Source organism: Perca fluviatilis, chromosome 4, assembly GCF_010015445.1.
Source record: "Perca fluviatilis chromosome 4, GENO_Pfluv_1.0, whole genome shotgun sequence".
In the NCBI taxonomy this organism is placed as follows: Eukaryota; Metazoa; Chordata; class Actinopteri; order Perciformes; family Percidae; genus Perca; species Perca fluviatilis.
Window position 1 is genome coordinate 3,166,576 of NC_053115.1, and position 15,914 is coordinate 3,182,489.

At 42.0% G+C, this 15,914-nt stretch overlaps 1 protein-coding gene across 1 annotated transcript in view; it reads right to left on the minus strand.

The window, feature by feature from the left end:
* Positions 1-15,914, minus strand: part of cdk18 (cyclin dependent kinase 18) — an 83,297-nt gene that overhangs the window by 43,109 nt on the left and 24,274 nt on the right. The window contains exon 2 of the mRNA XM_039799058.1: positions 3,582-3,717. Within this exon, the coding sequence (XP_039654992.1) occupies positions 3,582-3,699 (118 nt within the window). The 5' untranslated portion in view covers positions 3,700-3,717. The remainder of the gene's footprint in view (positions 1-3,581; positions 3,718-15,914) is intronic.

A 15,914-nucleotide genomic window follows, 5' to 3' on the forward strand; every position in this document is an offset into this window, starting at 1 on the left:
TGCATTCTGGGCGTGCTGGTCTTACAGGGAGGTGTGTTCAGGTGCATTCTGGGCGTGCTGGTCTTACAGGGAGGTGTGTTCAGGTGCATTCTGGGCGTGCTGGTCTTACAGGGAGGTGTGTTCAGGTGCATTCTGGGCGTGCTGGTCTCACATGGAGGTGTGTTCAGGTGCATTCTGGGCGTGCTGGTCTTACAGGGAGGTGTGTTCAGGTGCATTCTGGGCGTAACGGTCTTACAGGGAGGTGTGTTCAGGTGCATTCTGGGCGTGCTGGTCTTACAGGGAGGTGTGTTCAGGTGCATTCTGGGCGTGCTGGTCTTACAGGGAGGTGTGTTCAGGTGCATTCTGGGTGTGCTGGTCTTACAGGGAGGTGTGTTCAGGTGCATTCTGGGTGTGCTGGTCTTACAGGGAGGTGTGTTCAGGTGCATTCTGGGCGTGCTGGTCTTACAGGGAGGTGTGTTCAAAATCCTGGCGCGCGCCAGCGAGATCTACGTCATTTTCACGTCACATTGGCAAGCGCGAGCTCGGCTACGGCGACTGTAAAACGGCCTTTACACATCTTTACCTTTCTTGCTTTCCACTTGATTTACTTCTCTCCTTCTATTGACTTTTATGCATCAAATATAAACATGAAGCATCACATCTAGGCTTTATTTCCCACTTTAAAGCAAAGCATGAACAACAACGCACAGTGATGCCATCCTGATGAACGCTCTGAGATCTAAAAAGGTGCATAATCTTTTCACGCAATTCATTGTTATCGCATCTCTTTGTACTATCTTCACAGTCAAACTCTGCATGCATACATACATACATAACGCAGAGACACTCGAATGCGTAATTCCGAATGCATTCAGTTCCTTTGCATTATCTACCGCCCTACTTATCCCACCATTTCTCTTTGAAGCGTGCTGATCCTCTGTGGCTAAGATCCAGTTGTGGTGCCAGCCATAGTTGGAAAAGCCCTGGTTAATCTGTGAGGGTCCGCTACAGACATGGATAGAAGGAAGGAACGCCTTTGTGTTTGGTATTAAAAACCAGAATGATATTGCAGTTCGTGCTCTATTAATAGACATGAGCTGTTCATTCATACATGGACCAAAAGACACTAGGAAGTAGAGGAGCTCAGGCTTCAGGACTTTGACCATGCTTAATTAACCAATGGGTTATTAAGCCCACCGAGGAGGCCATGTTTTTGGCTCTGTTGATCTGATTTTTTGTCTGTAAGCAGGATTATTATTTGCCACTGTTCATCACAGGGCCCAACCGGCCCGTCAGACACCGCCTACCAAGAGTCTGGGTCTGCCCGGGTCTGTTTTTACTCGCCACTGTCGCAACAGCCACTGCTAATGCTTGCTCTTGAGGGAATTACTGTAATTGTTGGGGTTTTGGAATTTTATAGAGTGTGGACTAGACCTACTCTATCTGTAAAGTGTCTCGAGATAACTCTGTTATGATTTGATACTATAAATAAAATTGAATTGAATTGATTATGGAATAGCTTTTGCCCTGATTTTCATGGAACTTGGTGGAAGGGTGTGGAATGAGCCAAGGAAGCACCCATTACATTTTGGAGAGGATGCTATTCACGGGGCGGATACAATTGTTTTTCACAGGCATTAGTAACCAGTGGCGCAGTGTGACTTTTCCACTAGATGGGGCTTCGGCTTTATAAATAGCTCTGTGTATTTTGGCTGTTTTGCTAACGTTTGCAGGTGCCGCAAACAGACTCTCTCTGGCGACGTTTAGATGATGACTTTAATTTTTTGTTGAGTTTGTGGAATGGATTATCACTTTATATTCATAGTATTACCGTTACATTAACCTGACGAGCCAGATAGTTTGTTAACACAACCATCTGAGAAGGAATCTGTTTGGGAAAGGGCAGGAAAAAATACCTGGCAGGTGATTGGTTGAACCATCTGTCCATCATGTTCGCCACTGTTGTTTTGAATGACGGCGGCTGTCACACAGGCAATGGTTAAGGTTAAGGTTAGGTTAAGGTTAAGGTTAAATTTGGGTTTGGGTTAGGGTTAGGTGCCTTGAAGTCAACGGTAACTCCCCACCGGACGCTGATTGGTTCGGTTCACTGCTGTTCAGACACAAACGCAAACTTGAAGCCTGGCAAGATGGATTTCAGTGCGATATGTGATTTGGCGATTATCTCGTGATTTTGTGAGAATACAGCTGCCATGCAAGGTAAGCGTTACACAGCGTCACCCTCAAATTGTGCACTATGCGAAGTGTAATAGTGGTCCTCACTGCCAGTTCTTCTGGTATAGAGTTAAGAGTCACGATAACGGTGACCTGTGGCTGGCTGTGAGTTTTTAAGTTCTTGCTGTGCTGTGGTTGATGATATGGAGGTCATGTTATGTGCTGTGCTTAGTTTGCCTGTACACTCGCATTGCCAGACCTTCCTCTACAGCGCTACGGAGGAGGGTCCGGCTAGTCCACACAGCAATCCAGGATGGGAGAAAAACATGCTCTGGTTTATTGGCATTTCTTTAAACCAATCACAATCATCTTGGGCGGGGCTAAGCGCCGGACGGACCAAAGGTGCCTCTGCAAAATAGCCTCGGGAAGGAACTTGTTTTGGTGGAACGTGTGTACGTTCAAAAGTAGTTTTAGTCGTGCAACAGAAAACTCAGATTAGACAGATAGTCTAGCTAGCTGTCTGGATTTACCCTGCAGAGATCTGAGGAGCAGGTAACCATAGTCCTCACAAATCCACCGGAGGTTAGAACGCCAACACAGAGAAAGCGGTTGGTAACCGACATCCCAACAGATTCTCACTCCCATCTCGTAAAATACGGACGCTCGGTCAGGTGCCTTTGTCGTCGTTATTGATGCTAAAAGTCTCCTTTAGCGTCATATAACGCGCTTTATCTAAACGCGCTTGGTCTGGACTATTGGCGTCACTTTTTGACGCGGTTATGTCAAGGAAAAGGTCATGGGTGGCGCTTACGTTTCCGTGACCCGCGGGAAGAACGGGACATTGGGTTTAGGAAAAGAAGAAAGCGACTTTAGGAAACATGACACGATCCCTGGCCTCCTAGTTGACAGTCCTGTGTTTGACCCATCCTCCACCCCGACCAGCCTCCCTGTGGGGATTACGTGAAGGGGGATTGGTTGTTGCTTCAGACGCTGACAGCCACTGTCCAAACGTCCATATTTTACGAGTTCGGAGAGAGAACGGGATGGACATCCGGCCGAATGAGGGGCATCCGGCAGCATCTCGGAAATGAAACCTCGTCGATATAGACTACCTGTACTATAAAACTGCCGTGTTCATGATGTAATTTCAGTCCAAACATTTGATAATACAATAATAAAGTGTTTTCAGATTTGCATATCATAGAAGATTGGACTATTGAGAAACTCATATGGCCCGGTTACCAAAACAAAGAACAGAGAGGCTCAGATTTCAAGACACAAAGAGGGAGTGTGACTCTGCTCAGGATGCCATTGCTCCACTAAATCTTTACATAGCAAATAGTTGTTGCTATACATGTTCTGTAAGTCGTATATAGAAGAGTATGTCTTTGAGTTATGAAGAGTTATGTGAGGAAAATGGGGGTTCTTACCCTGAGTGTGCCGTATGTTGAACTGGTTTATCTGCTCAGTGAACTCGTTCTCCTCAATGGTCTCCGTGCGAGGAACAGAAAGAGAGAAACGCCTCTTAAAGTTCTTCATCTTGTTCATGTTGCTGAGGAATACACTCTGGGATAGAGAAAAGAGACAAAGAGAGAGAGAGTGACATACACCAAAACATATATAAAAGAGACTTCAGATACAGTATTAGGGGACCACTAAGACCTATATAAAAGACTTCAGATACAGTATTAGGGGACCACTAAGGCCTATATAAAAGAGACTTCAGATACAGTATTAGGGGACCACTAAGGCCTATATAAAAGAGACTTCAGATACAGTATTAGGGGACCACTAAGGTCTATATAAAAGAGACTCCAGATACAGTATTAGGGGACCACTAAGGTCTATATAAAAGCATCCAAAAAGCAGCATGTCATAGGACCTTTAAAGGAAAAAGAAAATGTTTACGTATTGAGAATGTGGAGATGACATCACTACACAGCGCCCCGCCCCCTTTCGCCATTTTGGGAGGATACCATACCATATTCATTGTGTTGGTAGCAGAGGAGGTTGTTGCAATTCCTCACTATTTTTAAATGCCTGTAAAACACTGCTTTGTAAAAAAAAATGCTCCAGTGTCTCACACGATTGTCCTGGAAACCACAGGAACCATGTGTTAAAGTTTTTTCGTTTCCCTACATGGAAAAAGCATGAAGGAGAGCATGTCTCCGATGCGACAAGGAGACGTCGGATTTCTTGGGTGGCTGCAATTAGAAGAAAGGACCTTTCTCTGGTCCAGCACAGAGACACCACACTGACTGGAAAGGATCCCTACAGAGATAGACCTTTTAGTTAAAGAGTAAGATCCTTTTAGTTTAACATGAAACAGCCCCAAAATCACCATCACCAAACTCCACCAGACTCCATGTAAATAATCAGGACTTTTAGTGTGTATAGAGCCAGCATATCTCCACCAGACTCCATGTAAATAATCAGGACTTTTAGCGTGTATAGAGCCAGCATATCTCCACCAGACTCCATGTAAATAATCAGGACTTTTAGCGTGTATAGAGCCAGCATATCTCCACCAGATTAAATAATACAACTCCATGTAAATAATCAGGACTTTAGCGTGTATAGAGCCAGCATATTTCCACATGTAAATGGGTGAATTAAGGGTTTATTTCAACCAAACCAGAGTGGTGATTGTTGGAACAGTGGAAAGATGAACCAAGACGGCTTTTGATAATTTTATTTCCTTTCTGTTCACTTTGAATGAAGTGTGTTTTACGATGATAAAAGTCCTGATTATTTCCATGGAGTCTGGTGGAGTTTGGTGATGGTGATTTCGGGGCTGTTTCATGTTAAACTAAAAGGATCTTACTCTTTAACTAAAAGGTCTATCTCTGTAGGGATCCTTTCCATAATGTTGTCAGACACTTAGAATAATAATCTGAGTCTGTCAGCAGCAAAAACTGAACTTTTAGTGGACACTAACTGATTAATATACTGGACCAGTTTCAGAGGTTGTTGTTCCTATCAGTTTGTCTCTGTAAGGGCCCTTTTTTCTTTCGCTGCCTTCTTCTTAATTTTCTCGTAATTCCTCTGTTTAAACCATGGATGTATTAAGAGAACAAAACGCCTTGATGATAATTCCTTGAGCCATCTTTCCAGCTCCGTGTCTGTGTCGCTCTGACACTGTTGCCCCTGGCAACCGATAGCGTATAGGATCCCAAAATGGTGGACGTGCTCAGACACCTCCCAAATCGTGACGTATGTCCTCATTCTCAATGGCTCAAAAGGTTTTCGGAATGCAAAGCATTTTCGAAAAACAGATTTTAACTATTTTTTTTTTTTTATTATTATTATGTACAAAACATAGTATACCATATATCAAAGAAAGTTGAAATGCCCCGTGACACAAGCTGCAGAGGGTGTTGTGCCGCTTGACCAAAGACAGTTTTTTGTGTCATCTGTAATGAGGCAGAAAAAAAACGCGGGAAAGCAGCTGATCGTTATATTCTCTCCCCCCAGTAGGTTACACAACCACAGGCAGCCCTACTAGTTAGTGGTCACTTTCTTGCACTCATCCTTTTGTTCTCTTCTTTTCCTCTGTGTTTGTGTGCTACAGAGATTGGTGTAATGGGGTCTCCATGATTTGTACATATATGCGTGTGTCTGTGGTTCTGCTCATTACTGGGAAAGGCTCAGAGATGTGTAGACTCGCTGCCTCTCGAAATATGATGAAAAAAATCTTTTAAAACTGACCATTTTTTATCTAAAATGAAGACAGATTCAGCAACTGCAGCTTATATCTCACATAAAATGTTTAAAAATGAGAGAAAGTTTCCAAACGAGTCGGATTTGAAATTCGGTAGCCTCCCTGTGGGAGGGGGGGTAGCCTGCTTTTTTGCTTGTCAGTGGTCATTGAAGAGAAATTGATAATTGATAGTGGCGAAATCATCAAGTGTCCAATGCTGGGAAAGCGAGGCCACCCCTGCAGTCAAACAATCGTCTTGTCACTAAGTGTCATTTGGATTTTGTCATCGATAGCTTCAAGTGCAGTGTTGCCGAAGCGTTAAATAATTGTGAAATAAGATTAAGGCGCCAAACTATATATGCACTTTCATTTCTACAGTAGAGGCAAAATATACCTGTATAAATGTGTAAGATATGCACAAATGCCTGGGAGCATTCTCCGAGCCAGAGAAGTGTGGGTGGCAGCCATAAATTAAACAGCGAGTGGAGGCAGCAGCTCAAAAGGTTGACAGGGGATGCAAACAATCCCCAGATTAGTACAGAGAAAAGGTGGATTTCTAATTACGAAAAAGGAGAAGCCCTTTTAGAAATCAAATTCAGCTCGTATGACTCTTTGATGGATGGGAAACACACTTCTGGTTGAAGAAAAGAGAAAAAGCAACAGCCACAGCAGAAATGTCAACCTTTTTAAATGCTGTTAATAGCACGCAATCATATTCAACGAGCAGCTGAAGCAGCAACTGAGACCTTGGCTTCGTATTTCTAGAGCTGGAAAATGCTTTTGGCCCAGTAGTGTGCAATTTCATCTGTCAGTAAAAGGTGCAATTACCATCTATTTCGAACACATACAGATATCTTAGCAGCCATCATTTGCTGCAGCGTGGTAGGAGCTTTCTTCCAGCTCAATGTGGATATTCAGACAGTGACACTAAATGATAACATTGTCATTTGACAATCAGTCGACTGTCAAGACAAAATACACAATATCGTATACGTTTACTTTAGGGAACTGGTGATCAGATAAAGCAGATTAAAAGGGTTAAATGGAGGAGCAAAGAGACAAATCCACACCATTATAGACTTGCTAAAGTGCCGCTGTGTTTGTGGTTGCGGTTGTTGTTCTCTTTGTGAAGGCTGGCTTTCCCAGAGCCTCAGCAGGGTAGAGCTGTATACTGCAGAAAGGGGGGTACCTCAAACGTACAAGAGTAGAACAGAAGAAAAGTACACTGTAGTTGACACTGTGGTCTAAAACAGATGTGTAATCCACGCGTCTGCATTGAAAAACAACAAGTACAAAGACCTCTTTGTGTCACAAGCTGAGTAACAGCGCTGGGTCCTTTTACTAGTTTGGTTTGTGGTGATCTTTCTGTGTTTATTGATGCGATGTGGACCAAAAATGACCTTCGCTCTTTTGTTCCAGCAACTTTCTACTGATGTTCTGTTGTATTTTCTATTCATTGCTCTCAGTCAGTAAGCGTTACGGTTTCTGGGTTTATAATTTCACAGACACTTGATACCATACCATGATATTGATATATTTTATGACTTGATCATTCTTATCCTGGAAAACATTTTACACAAGAAAATACCAAGGGGGTAAGCGTCTGTCAACAACCTGTAGCTCCTATGGCGCCATTTTGATGCTAACAAGCCATCACCTCCCGTTAGCATCCCATTGACTCCCATTCATTTTGGCGCCACTTTGACAGCGAATAACTTTACATCTGAAGCGTTTAAAGACTATTTGTCCGTTGTTTATTTCTAAAGAAACACGACAATGTATAAAAGGCTCCATTACCTTGTACCTCACGTTATGGCTCCGTAGCAGACGCTTTTATAACAATAGGCTAACGACTGGGTCATAACCACGAGACTTACTGTCACACAGTAGAGGAATTACCGTATAGTACAGGAGAAGCTCACAGGCAGTTTGGACTTCCATTATCTGTTTAGGTTTAATTCCTAATGTTAACTAGCATGTTAGTGATCAGTAATTAGCCTGTGCCTATGTTATCTCCTTACATATACCTACGCTCTCCGTCTCTGTAAGATTGGGAATGATTGAGATTTCTCTCGGCACAGCTACCAGAAGACTTCACACACACCCAGGGCAAAAACAAGCACTTTTGTGAACATTAATACAAGCTGCATAACGGCCCCATTAACTTGCACTGTAGCTTGTTTCTCCGCTGACAACTGTCAGACACAAAAACATGGGAAAATAGGGTCCAGGTTGAACAAATTGTAGTTACCCTTTAAGTTTAGAAAAGGATCGTGGTTTGGGTTAAAATCCGACATTGTGTGTGACGTTCGTTAAGTTAAAAAAAAACTTGCCGTTTACTTTTATTTCATTTTTTTGGGGCTTTTGGACCCCTGCGTCGAGGCATAAAATAAAAAGTATATGTGCGCCTGCTCTGCTCTACCCACTCACCTTGCTTCCTGCTTCAATTCCCGTCTAATTACTACAGCCACTAGAGGGCGCCACCACTAGAAACGTAAATATAAGTCGTAATTGCTGCTTGAACAAAAGGCCTCTGGGAGCATTTCTCAGGGGAGGACAGTCTCACAGAGTAGGGCTGTGCAATTAATCAAAATTTAAATCGTGATTATGATTTCGGCTTCCAATGATCACAAAAACAGAATAATCGAGAAAAACTATTATTTAGCTCATTACGTTTTGCAAGTAAACTCTTATTTTCTCTTTTGTGTTCTGAATGACAAAATAAAGTTTCAATAGGAAAAGTATTAAGGCAAAGTTCACAGCTGTATGTGTTTTTTTACTGTTGATTTATTTGACCTTTTCCACTGTTTAAGTACAATAATTGCAACATCTTTCCAGAAGTCAACGAGTAATCGTGTTAAATTATCGTGATTTCAATATTGACCGAAATAATCGTGATTATATTTTTTCCCATAATCGAGCAGCCCTATCACAGAGTATAATCTAATCTCTAATATAAACAGGGAATTCTATTTAAAATGTCCTCACTTGCTTTCTCTCCTCTGTTGCTCTGCTCTGGTGCTTTGAAATAGAATTGAAAGGGTCTCTTTTCCAAACAGGATACAGTGAAATGCAACAGCCACCCACACTGATTGGGAGCCTTTATTCACTTTGGTCTCTCTTTTGCCATCTTGAACAACTTAATTGCATGTGTCGCGAGTGAGAAAATTCCTGATTGCGATGGACAGTGTGTATGTGTAACACTGGCGGTGTGCTTCATTTATCTTGTAGACAATAGACTCCTCTGTTTGAAGAAAGGTACAACTTTAGGTTCTGGATGCTTGCAGCCAATCAGGAGAATGTGGCTTCAGTCAATGGGTCAAAAGGGAGAAAGTTGGTCTTATATTGGTGGCACTGTCTGACCACACACACACACACACACACACACACACACACACACACACACACACACACACACACACACACACACACACACACACACACACACACACACACACACACACACACACACACACACACACACACACACACACACACACACACACACACACACACACACACACACACACACACACACACACACACACACACACACACACACACACACACACACACACACACACACACACACACACACACACACACACACACACACACACACACACACACACACACACACACAACAACACACACACACACACACACACACACACACAGTAAATGCATTTTAATAGCGCTTATCTGTTCTTAACGACTACTCAAAGCCCTTTTACACAGTACAGACACCATTCACCATTCACACACTGTGGCCGAGGCTGGCATACAAGGTGCCACCTGCTCATCAGATAAACATGCACACACATTCCCACAGCGATGGAGCAGCATTAGGAGCCATTTGGGGTTCAGCGTCTTGCCCAAAGACACTTCAATGTGGGACTGCAGGGCCAGGGATCAAACCTTTTTCTCTGTACCGCGCAAACTGTGTTTCTCGTTTACAATGTTGAAGAAATTATATTATTGCAGAAATACGCCAGTAGCCTAGTTTCTGAAAATGTAACCACGCTGATTAACTAACAACTGAGAACTGTTGCAGTGGGAGGAATGGGTAAAAACATGAGCTGCTCCGTGCAAACCAAATATTGTCCATTTGGCCAGTGACGAGAGCAGTTCAGTGGTTGTTGCCTCTGCAGTATAGCCTGGTGAGAGCGTCCTGATCTGGCGAGCTCCAGTTTTCTCCTCTCCGATCAGTCTGGCATCTTGAGATAGAGAAAATTTGGAGCCGTTCGCCAAACGGCCGACCAATCAGCGTTGGGTTTTGAGGCAGGTTTAGGTGTGACGCCAACGAGAAGCGACTGTTCAGTCTAAACAAAGTGGCGGCTTCCACGGATGAGATGAGCGTAGCTATCGCAGCGAGTTTTATCCAAATTAGAAAGTATTCCTTCATTGAAAGAAGAGCAAAAAAAAAACAGCACTGGAGGCTTTTCTCGAGGAGAAAGATGTTTCTGCTCTTCTCGTTTTTTTTCGATTAAGAGTTTGATCTGATTGTTATTGGCCCCATCAACACGACAGTGGTGATAGACAATATCATCCACTAAAGCCAATATATTCTTCCAAAACTCCAACGGAAAGTCTCACAGGATGGATATGCCGAGCAACACTGCGGATCCATCTGGCGGAGCCTGCGTTATGTGGTTGCAAGATATATCGACTCAATATCGTTATCGCAATATATCGAAAGTGTCGCAATAAGTATGCAATATTTAGTTTATTTTGCGGAGCGCTGCGTCCCATCAGTTGGCTGTGTGGCTTAGTTGTGTTTTGATTTAGAGCTTGAAACGCTGTAATGATCATGTTTCATTGGCCAGTTACTGCGCCACGTGCACATTTTAGTGCACGTCAGCACACGGGTCCACTACGTGACAAACCCTATGCAGCATATGTGTGTTCATATTTCAACAGAGTGACAGTATGAGTGAAGAAATAGAGACAACAAATCAGAGAAGAGAAAGAAAAGTTGTGTCTTTTTCTCTTTATTTATATATTTTATACTGTCCAACCAGTAGAACATGTCCTGTTCTGTAGACATGGTCCTTATTTATATATTTTATACTGTCCAACCAGTAGAACATGTCCTGTTCTGTAGACATGGTCCTTATTTATATATTTTATACTGTCCAACCAGTAGAACATGTCCTGTCCTGTAGACATGGTCCTTATTTATATATTTTATACTGTCCAACCAGTAGAACATGTCCTGTCCTGTAGACATGGTCCTTATTTATATATTTTATACTGTCCAACTAGAACATGTCCTGTCCTGTAGACATGGTCCTTATTTATATATTTTATACTGTCCAACTAGAACATGTCCTGTCCTGTTAGACATGGTCCTTATTTATATATTTCATACTGTCCAACCAGTAGAACATGTCCTGTTCTGTAGACATGGTCCTTATTTATATATTTTATACTGTCAACGTGTCTAGATCATGTCCTGTCCTGTTAGACATGGTCCTTATTTATATATTTTATACTGTCCAACCAGTAGATCATGTCCTGTCCTGTTAGACATGGTCCTTATTTATATATTTTATACTGTCCAACCAGTAGAACATGTCCTGTTCTGTTAGACATGGTCCTTATTTATATATTTTATACTGTCCAACCAGTAGAACATGTCCTGTTCTTAAAGGTATTATATACTTTCAACCAACCAGTAGAACATGTCCTGTCCTGTCGACATGGTCCTTATTTATATATTCATCTTGGACCAGTCCAATATGACCATCAGTTGAAATAAACCTTTTTGTAAGAAAATTGTTTGTTTGTTTATAATATATATATATAATATACAGCATACATTGACAGGCATGGAGATACACATCTATGTGCACATGCTGGGTGATGAGTTCACATGTGCACATGCTCAGATATAAAAACCCCAGGCAAATATTTTTCTGAGTCTCTTCAGTTTTTTTTCCCCCTCCATCGTTTGTTGAAATTGAATGACCCTTTGAGGTCGTTAACAAGAAGCTCTGGCGCAGCGTCGGGGCAGACCTGGCATGACAACTTCCTGTTTCTGACAGCCCAATGAGCTGCCAGCGCAAGCTGTGATCTCTAGGAGGGTCAAGAAGGGGGGGGGGAACGACAGAGACGCAGAGAGCAACTGAATGAAACGGAAAGAAAGAGAGAAAAAATAAAGAAAGGTACATTGCAGGATGCATGCGGTCTGAGAAGATGGAAAAATAGAGGGAGGACAAAAAAGTAGATACGCTCAGGTTGTGTCAGTACACTGCTAACGTGCACTGACCACTTCCTGCCGTAGTGATCTCTTTGGATGGTTAGTATCGTCCCAAACTACAACTATTTTCGTAAAGTACCAGATCATATTCTGAACGAGTCGCCCATCATAGCCGTTTCGGTGGAAATCCGGGAAGCGAAACCTATGTGACGTTGCGTTACCCAATCAGCTTCCGGTCCACGCCTCGGTCCCTCCCCCCTTTTTATACGCACTGGGTCGTAGATGGCTCGTTTGTAGTCGCGTAGTGTCCATCGTTCCACACTGAACTTTTCGACTGTTTTTAGGGGCTCATCCTGGCACTTTCAGTGCTCTGACTTTTTGCGTTATCTCCACGATATCCTTAAAACTAAGTGTTTGAAGTGTGCAAGTATACGCGCTTTGAGACACAGCCACTGACTTTCTTTCGGTGTAATTCTAAAGTGGTTTCTTATCTGCAGAATATGTAGCCAGACCAATCTCCAGAGGCAGCGCCGTGGAGGATACAGAAACCAATGATCTTGGTTGTTTGCATTTCTTTAAACCAATCACAAGTGTGGAATAGCCTCCCCGTCTCCTTGAGATCGCTGTCCTCCTTATAGGAGTTTAAACTCAAACTAAAGTTTTATCTCTTGGAGCGTGCATTTCTTTAAATTCTTATTTTTTATTTATGTCTTTTTGTTGTCTGAAGGATGTTTTATTCCATTTTCTTATCTGACTCTTGTTATGTGAAGCACAGTGGTCAACTTCTGTTGTGTTTACTTGTGCTATATAAATACAATTAAATGAAATGAATGAAATGAAAGTGTCGGTGTTGATGCTCCGGTCACCGCATTCAAAAAACGCACCAGACACCGTGGTCTCCTCTAATTTTGTGTGTGTGTGTGTGTGTGTGTGTGTGTGTGTGTGTGTGTGTGTGTGTGTGTGTGTGTGTGTGTGTTTTTGTGTGTGTGTGTGTGTGTGTGAGAGAGAGGTACAGAGAAGCACATGCACACATCTGTGTCTGTGTACATGTGTGATGGGTCAAAACTGACCTCAGGCCTGAGGTTACATTACTGTGTGCTCCAGTAATTCATAGTGACTAAAAAAAAATTCAGCTTTTGCCTGTGCAACTGCGTGCATACACACATATAAACACACACAGACACACACAAACACACACACACACACACACACACACACACACACTTTCCCTAAAGGAGAGGAACGGTGCAGACAGTGGTGCTTCACAGAAACCAGCGTGGTTAAACAGCTGGTGTGTTCAGTCTGATTTTCGCTGCCATTATCCAGCCACCCAACAACATTACAAGATAATACAAGTTGTTGCCCTTGTGCAGCGTTTGCTGGAATACACGGCATAACAGCAAGTTATATTAAAGGGGAACTATGCAGTTCTTTTTTAGCTTAATTTACCTTAACTGAACAGCTTTGTTGTCATGGCCAAAACTGCATAGCGCCCCTTTAACACAGCCAGAATTTATAGAGCATTTTTACATTATGCCAGCAGGTGAACTAGAGCTGCGGTCCACTAAGGGGACCACTAAGGTTTATATAAAAGAGACTTCAGATACAGTAATAGGGGACCACTAAGGTCTATATAAAAGAGACTTCAGATACAGTATTAGGGGACCACTAAGGTTATATAAAAGAGACTTCAGATACAGTATTAGGGGACCACTAAGGTCTATATAAAAGAGACTTCAGATACAGTATTAGGGGACCACTAAGGCCTATATAAAAGAGACTTCAGATACAGTATTAGGGGACCACTAAGGCCTATATAAAAGAGACTTCAGATACAGTATTAGGAGACCACTAAGGCCTATATAAAAGCATCCAAAAAGCAGCAGGTCATAGGACTTTTGAGCCAAGACAGAAAGTTATCAACATTGAGCTTGTGCTGGAGCCCATGTCCCTCTAAACAATTATAAAAAATATCCTACTCTTGCCTGACATCTTTTATGATTAGTTACACAAAGCATGTAGTCAGAAATATGATGTCAGATTCTCCTCTTCTTCTCTATGTGTCCGGCCTGTAGCCGTAGTAAAGATGACCTTTTGTTTCCTTCCATTCCTTCTTTTCTTGGAGTCGGTCCTCACTAGACAACAATAACTGCCTTATTTGCTCGGTCAGTCCCCATTTCTCTGCCAGACATGGTTATGGTTTTTTCGTCACTTGTTTATGTTGTCCTTGGCTCCTCATCCAACTCACTTCTCCGGAGACTCTTCCTCAGAATAGTTAGAAAATAATAAGTATGGTGCTCATAACGACGCTGTCAATAGCAGAACATTTGACAACAGTGTTGACAGCAACAATACAAGCCTGTGTCTCCCTCTCTGTGTGTGTCTACATGTCACCCACTGCGCCCATGTGAACAGTTGACCTACTGTGTCCAGTGGCTGGGAGTGGATAACAACACTTCTGGGGGGGGTCAACATCAGACTGGCCTATTATCACAGGACTCCATGGTTTGTGCAACAGGCCACACATGTGGTGGTTGTCAACCCGTTGCAATGTAACTAAGTACATTTACTCAAGTACTGTACTCAAGAGCAAATTTGAGGTACTGGGACTTCAGTTAGTCTTTAATTTCAGAGAGAAATATTGGACTCCACTATTTTTACTCCACTACATTCATCTGTTACAGCTTTAGTTACTAGTTACTTTAGTTACTCCGCTACATTCATCTGTTCCAGCTTTAGTTACTAGTTACTTTAGTTACTCCACTACATTCATCTGTTCCAGCTTTAGTTACTAGTTACTTTAGTTACTCCGCTACATTCATCTGTTACAGCTTTAGTTACTAGTTACTAGTTACTTTAGTTACTCCACTACATTCATCTGTTACAGCTTTAGTTACTAGTTACTTTAGTTACTCCGCTACATTCGTCTGTTACAGCTTTAGTTACTAGTTACTTTAGTTACTCCACTACATTCGTCTGTTACAGCTTTAGTTACTAGTTACTTTAGTTACTCCACTACATTCATCTGTTCCAGCTTTAGTTACTAGTTACTTTAGGTTACTCCACTACATTCATCTGTTCCAGCTTTAGTTACTAGTTACTTTAGTTTCGCCACATCATCTGTTGCTTTAGTTACTAGTTACTAGTTACTTTAGTTACTCCGCTACATTCGCTCTGTTACAGCTTTAGTTACTAGTTACTTTAGTTACTCCACTACATTCATCTGTTACAGCTTTAGTTACTAGTTACTTTAGTTACTCCACTACATTCATCTGTTACAGCTTTAATTACTAGTTACTTTAGTTACTCCGCTACATTCATCTGTTCCAGCTTTAGTTACTAGTTACTAGTTGCTTTAGTTACTCCGCTACATTCATCTGTTACAGCTTTAGTTACTAGTTGCTTTAGTTACTCCGCTACATTCATCTGTTACAGCTTTAGTTACTAGTTACTTTATTTACTCCGCTACATTCATCTATTACAGCTTTAGTTACTAGTTACTTTAGTTACTCCGCTACATTCATCTGTTACAGCTTTAGTTACTAGTTGCTTTAGTTACTCCACTACATTCATCTGTTCCAGCTTTAGTTACTAGTTACTTTAGTTACTCCGCTACATTCATCTATTACAGCTTGCGCGTTACTAGTTAGCTTTAGTTGCTCTGCTACATTCATCTGTTACAGCTTTAGTTACTAGTTACTTTAGTTAATTCGCTACATTCATCTGTTACAGCTTTAGTTACTAGTTGCTTTAGTTAATTCGACATTCATCGGTTACAGCTTTAGTTACTAGTTACTTTAGTTACTGCTACATTCATCTGTTCCAGCTTTAGTTACTAGTTACTTTAGTTACTCCCGCTAC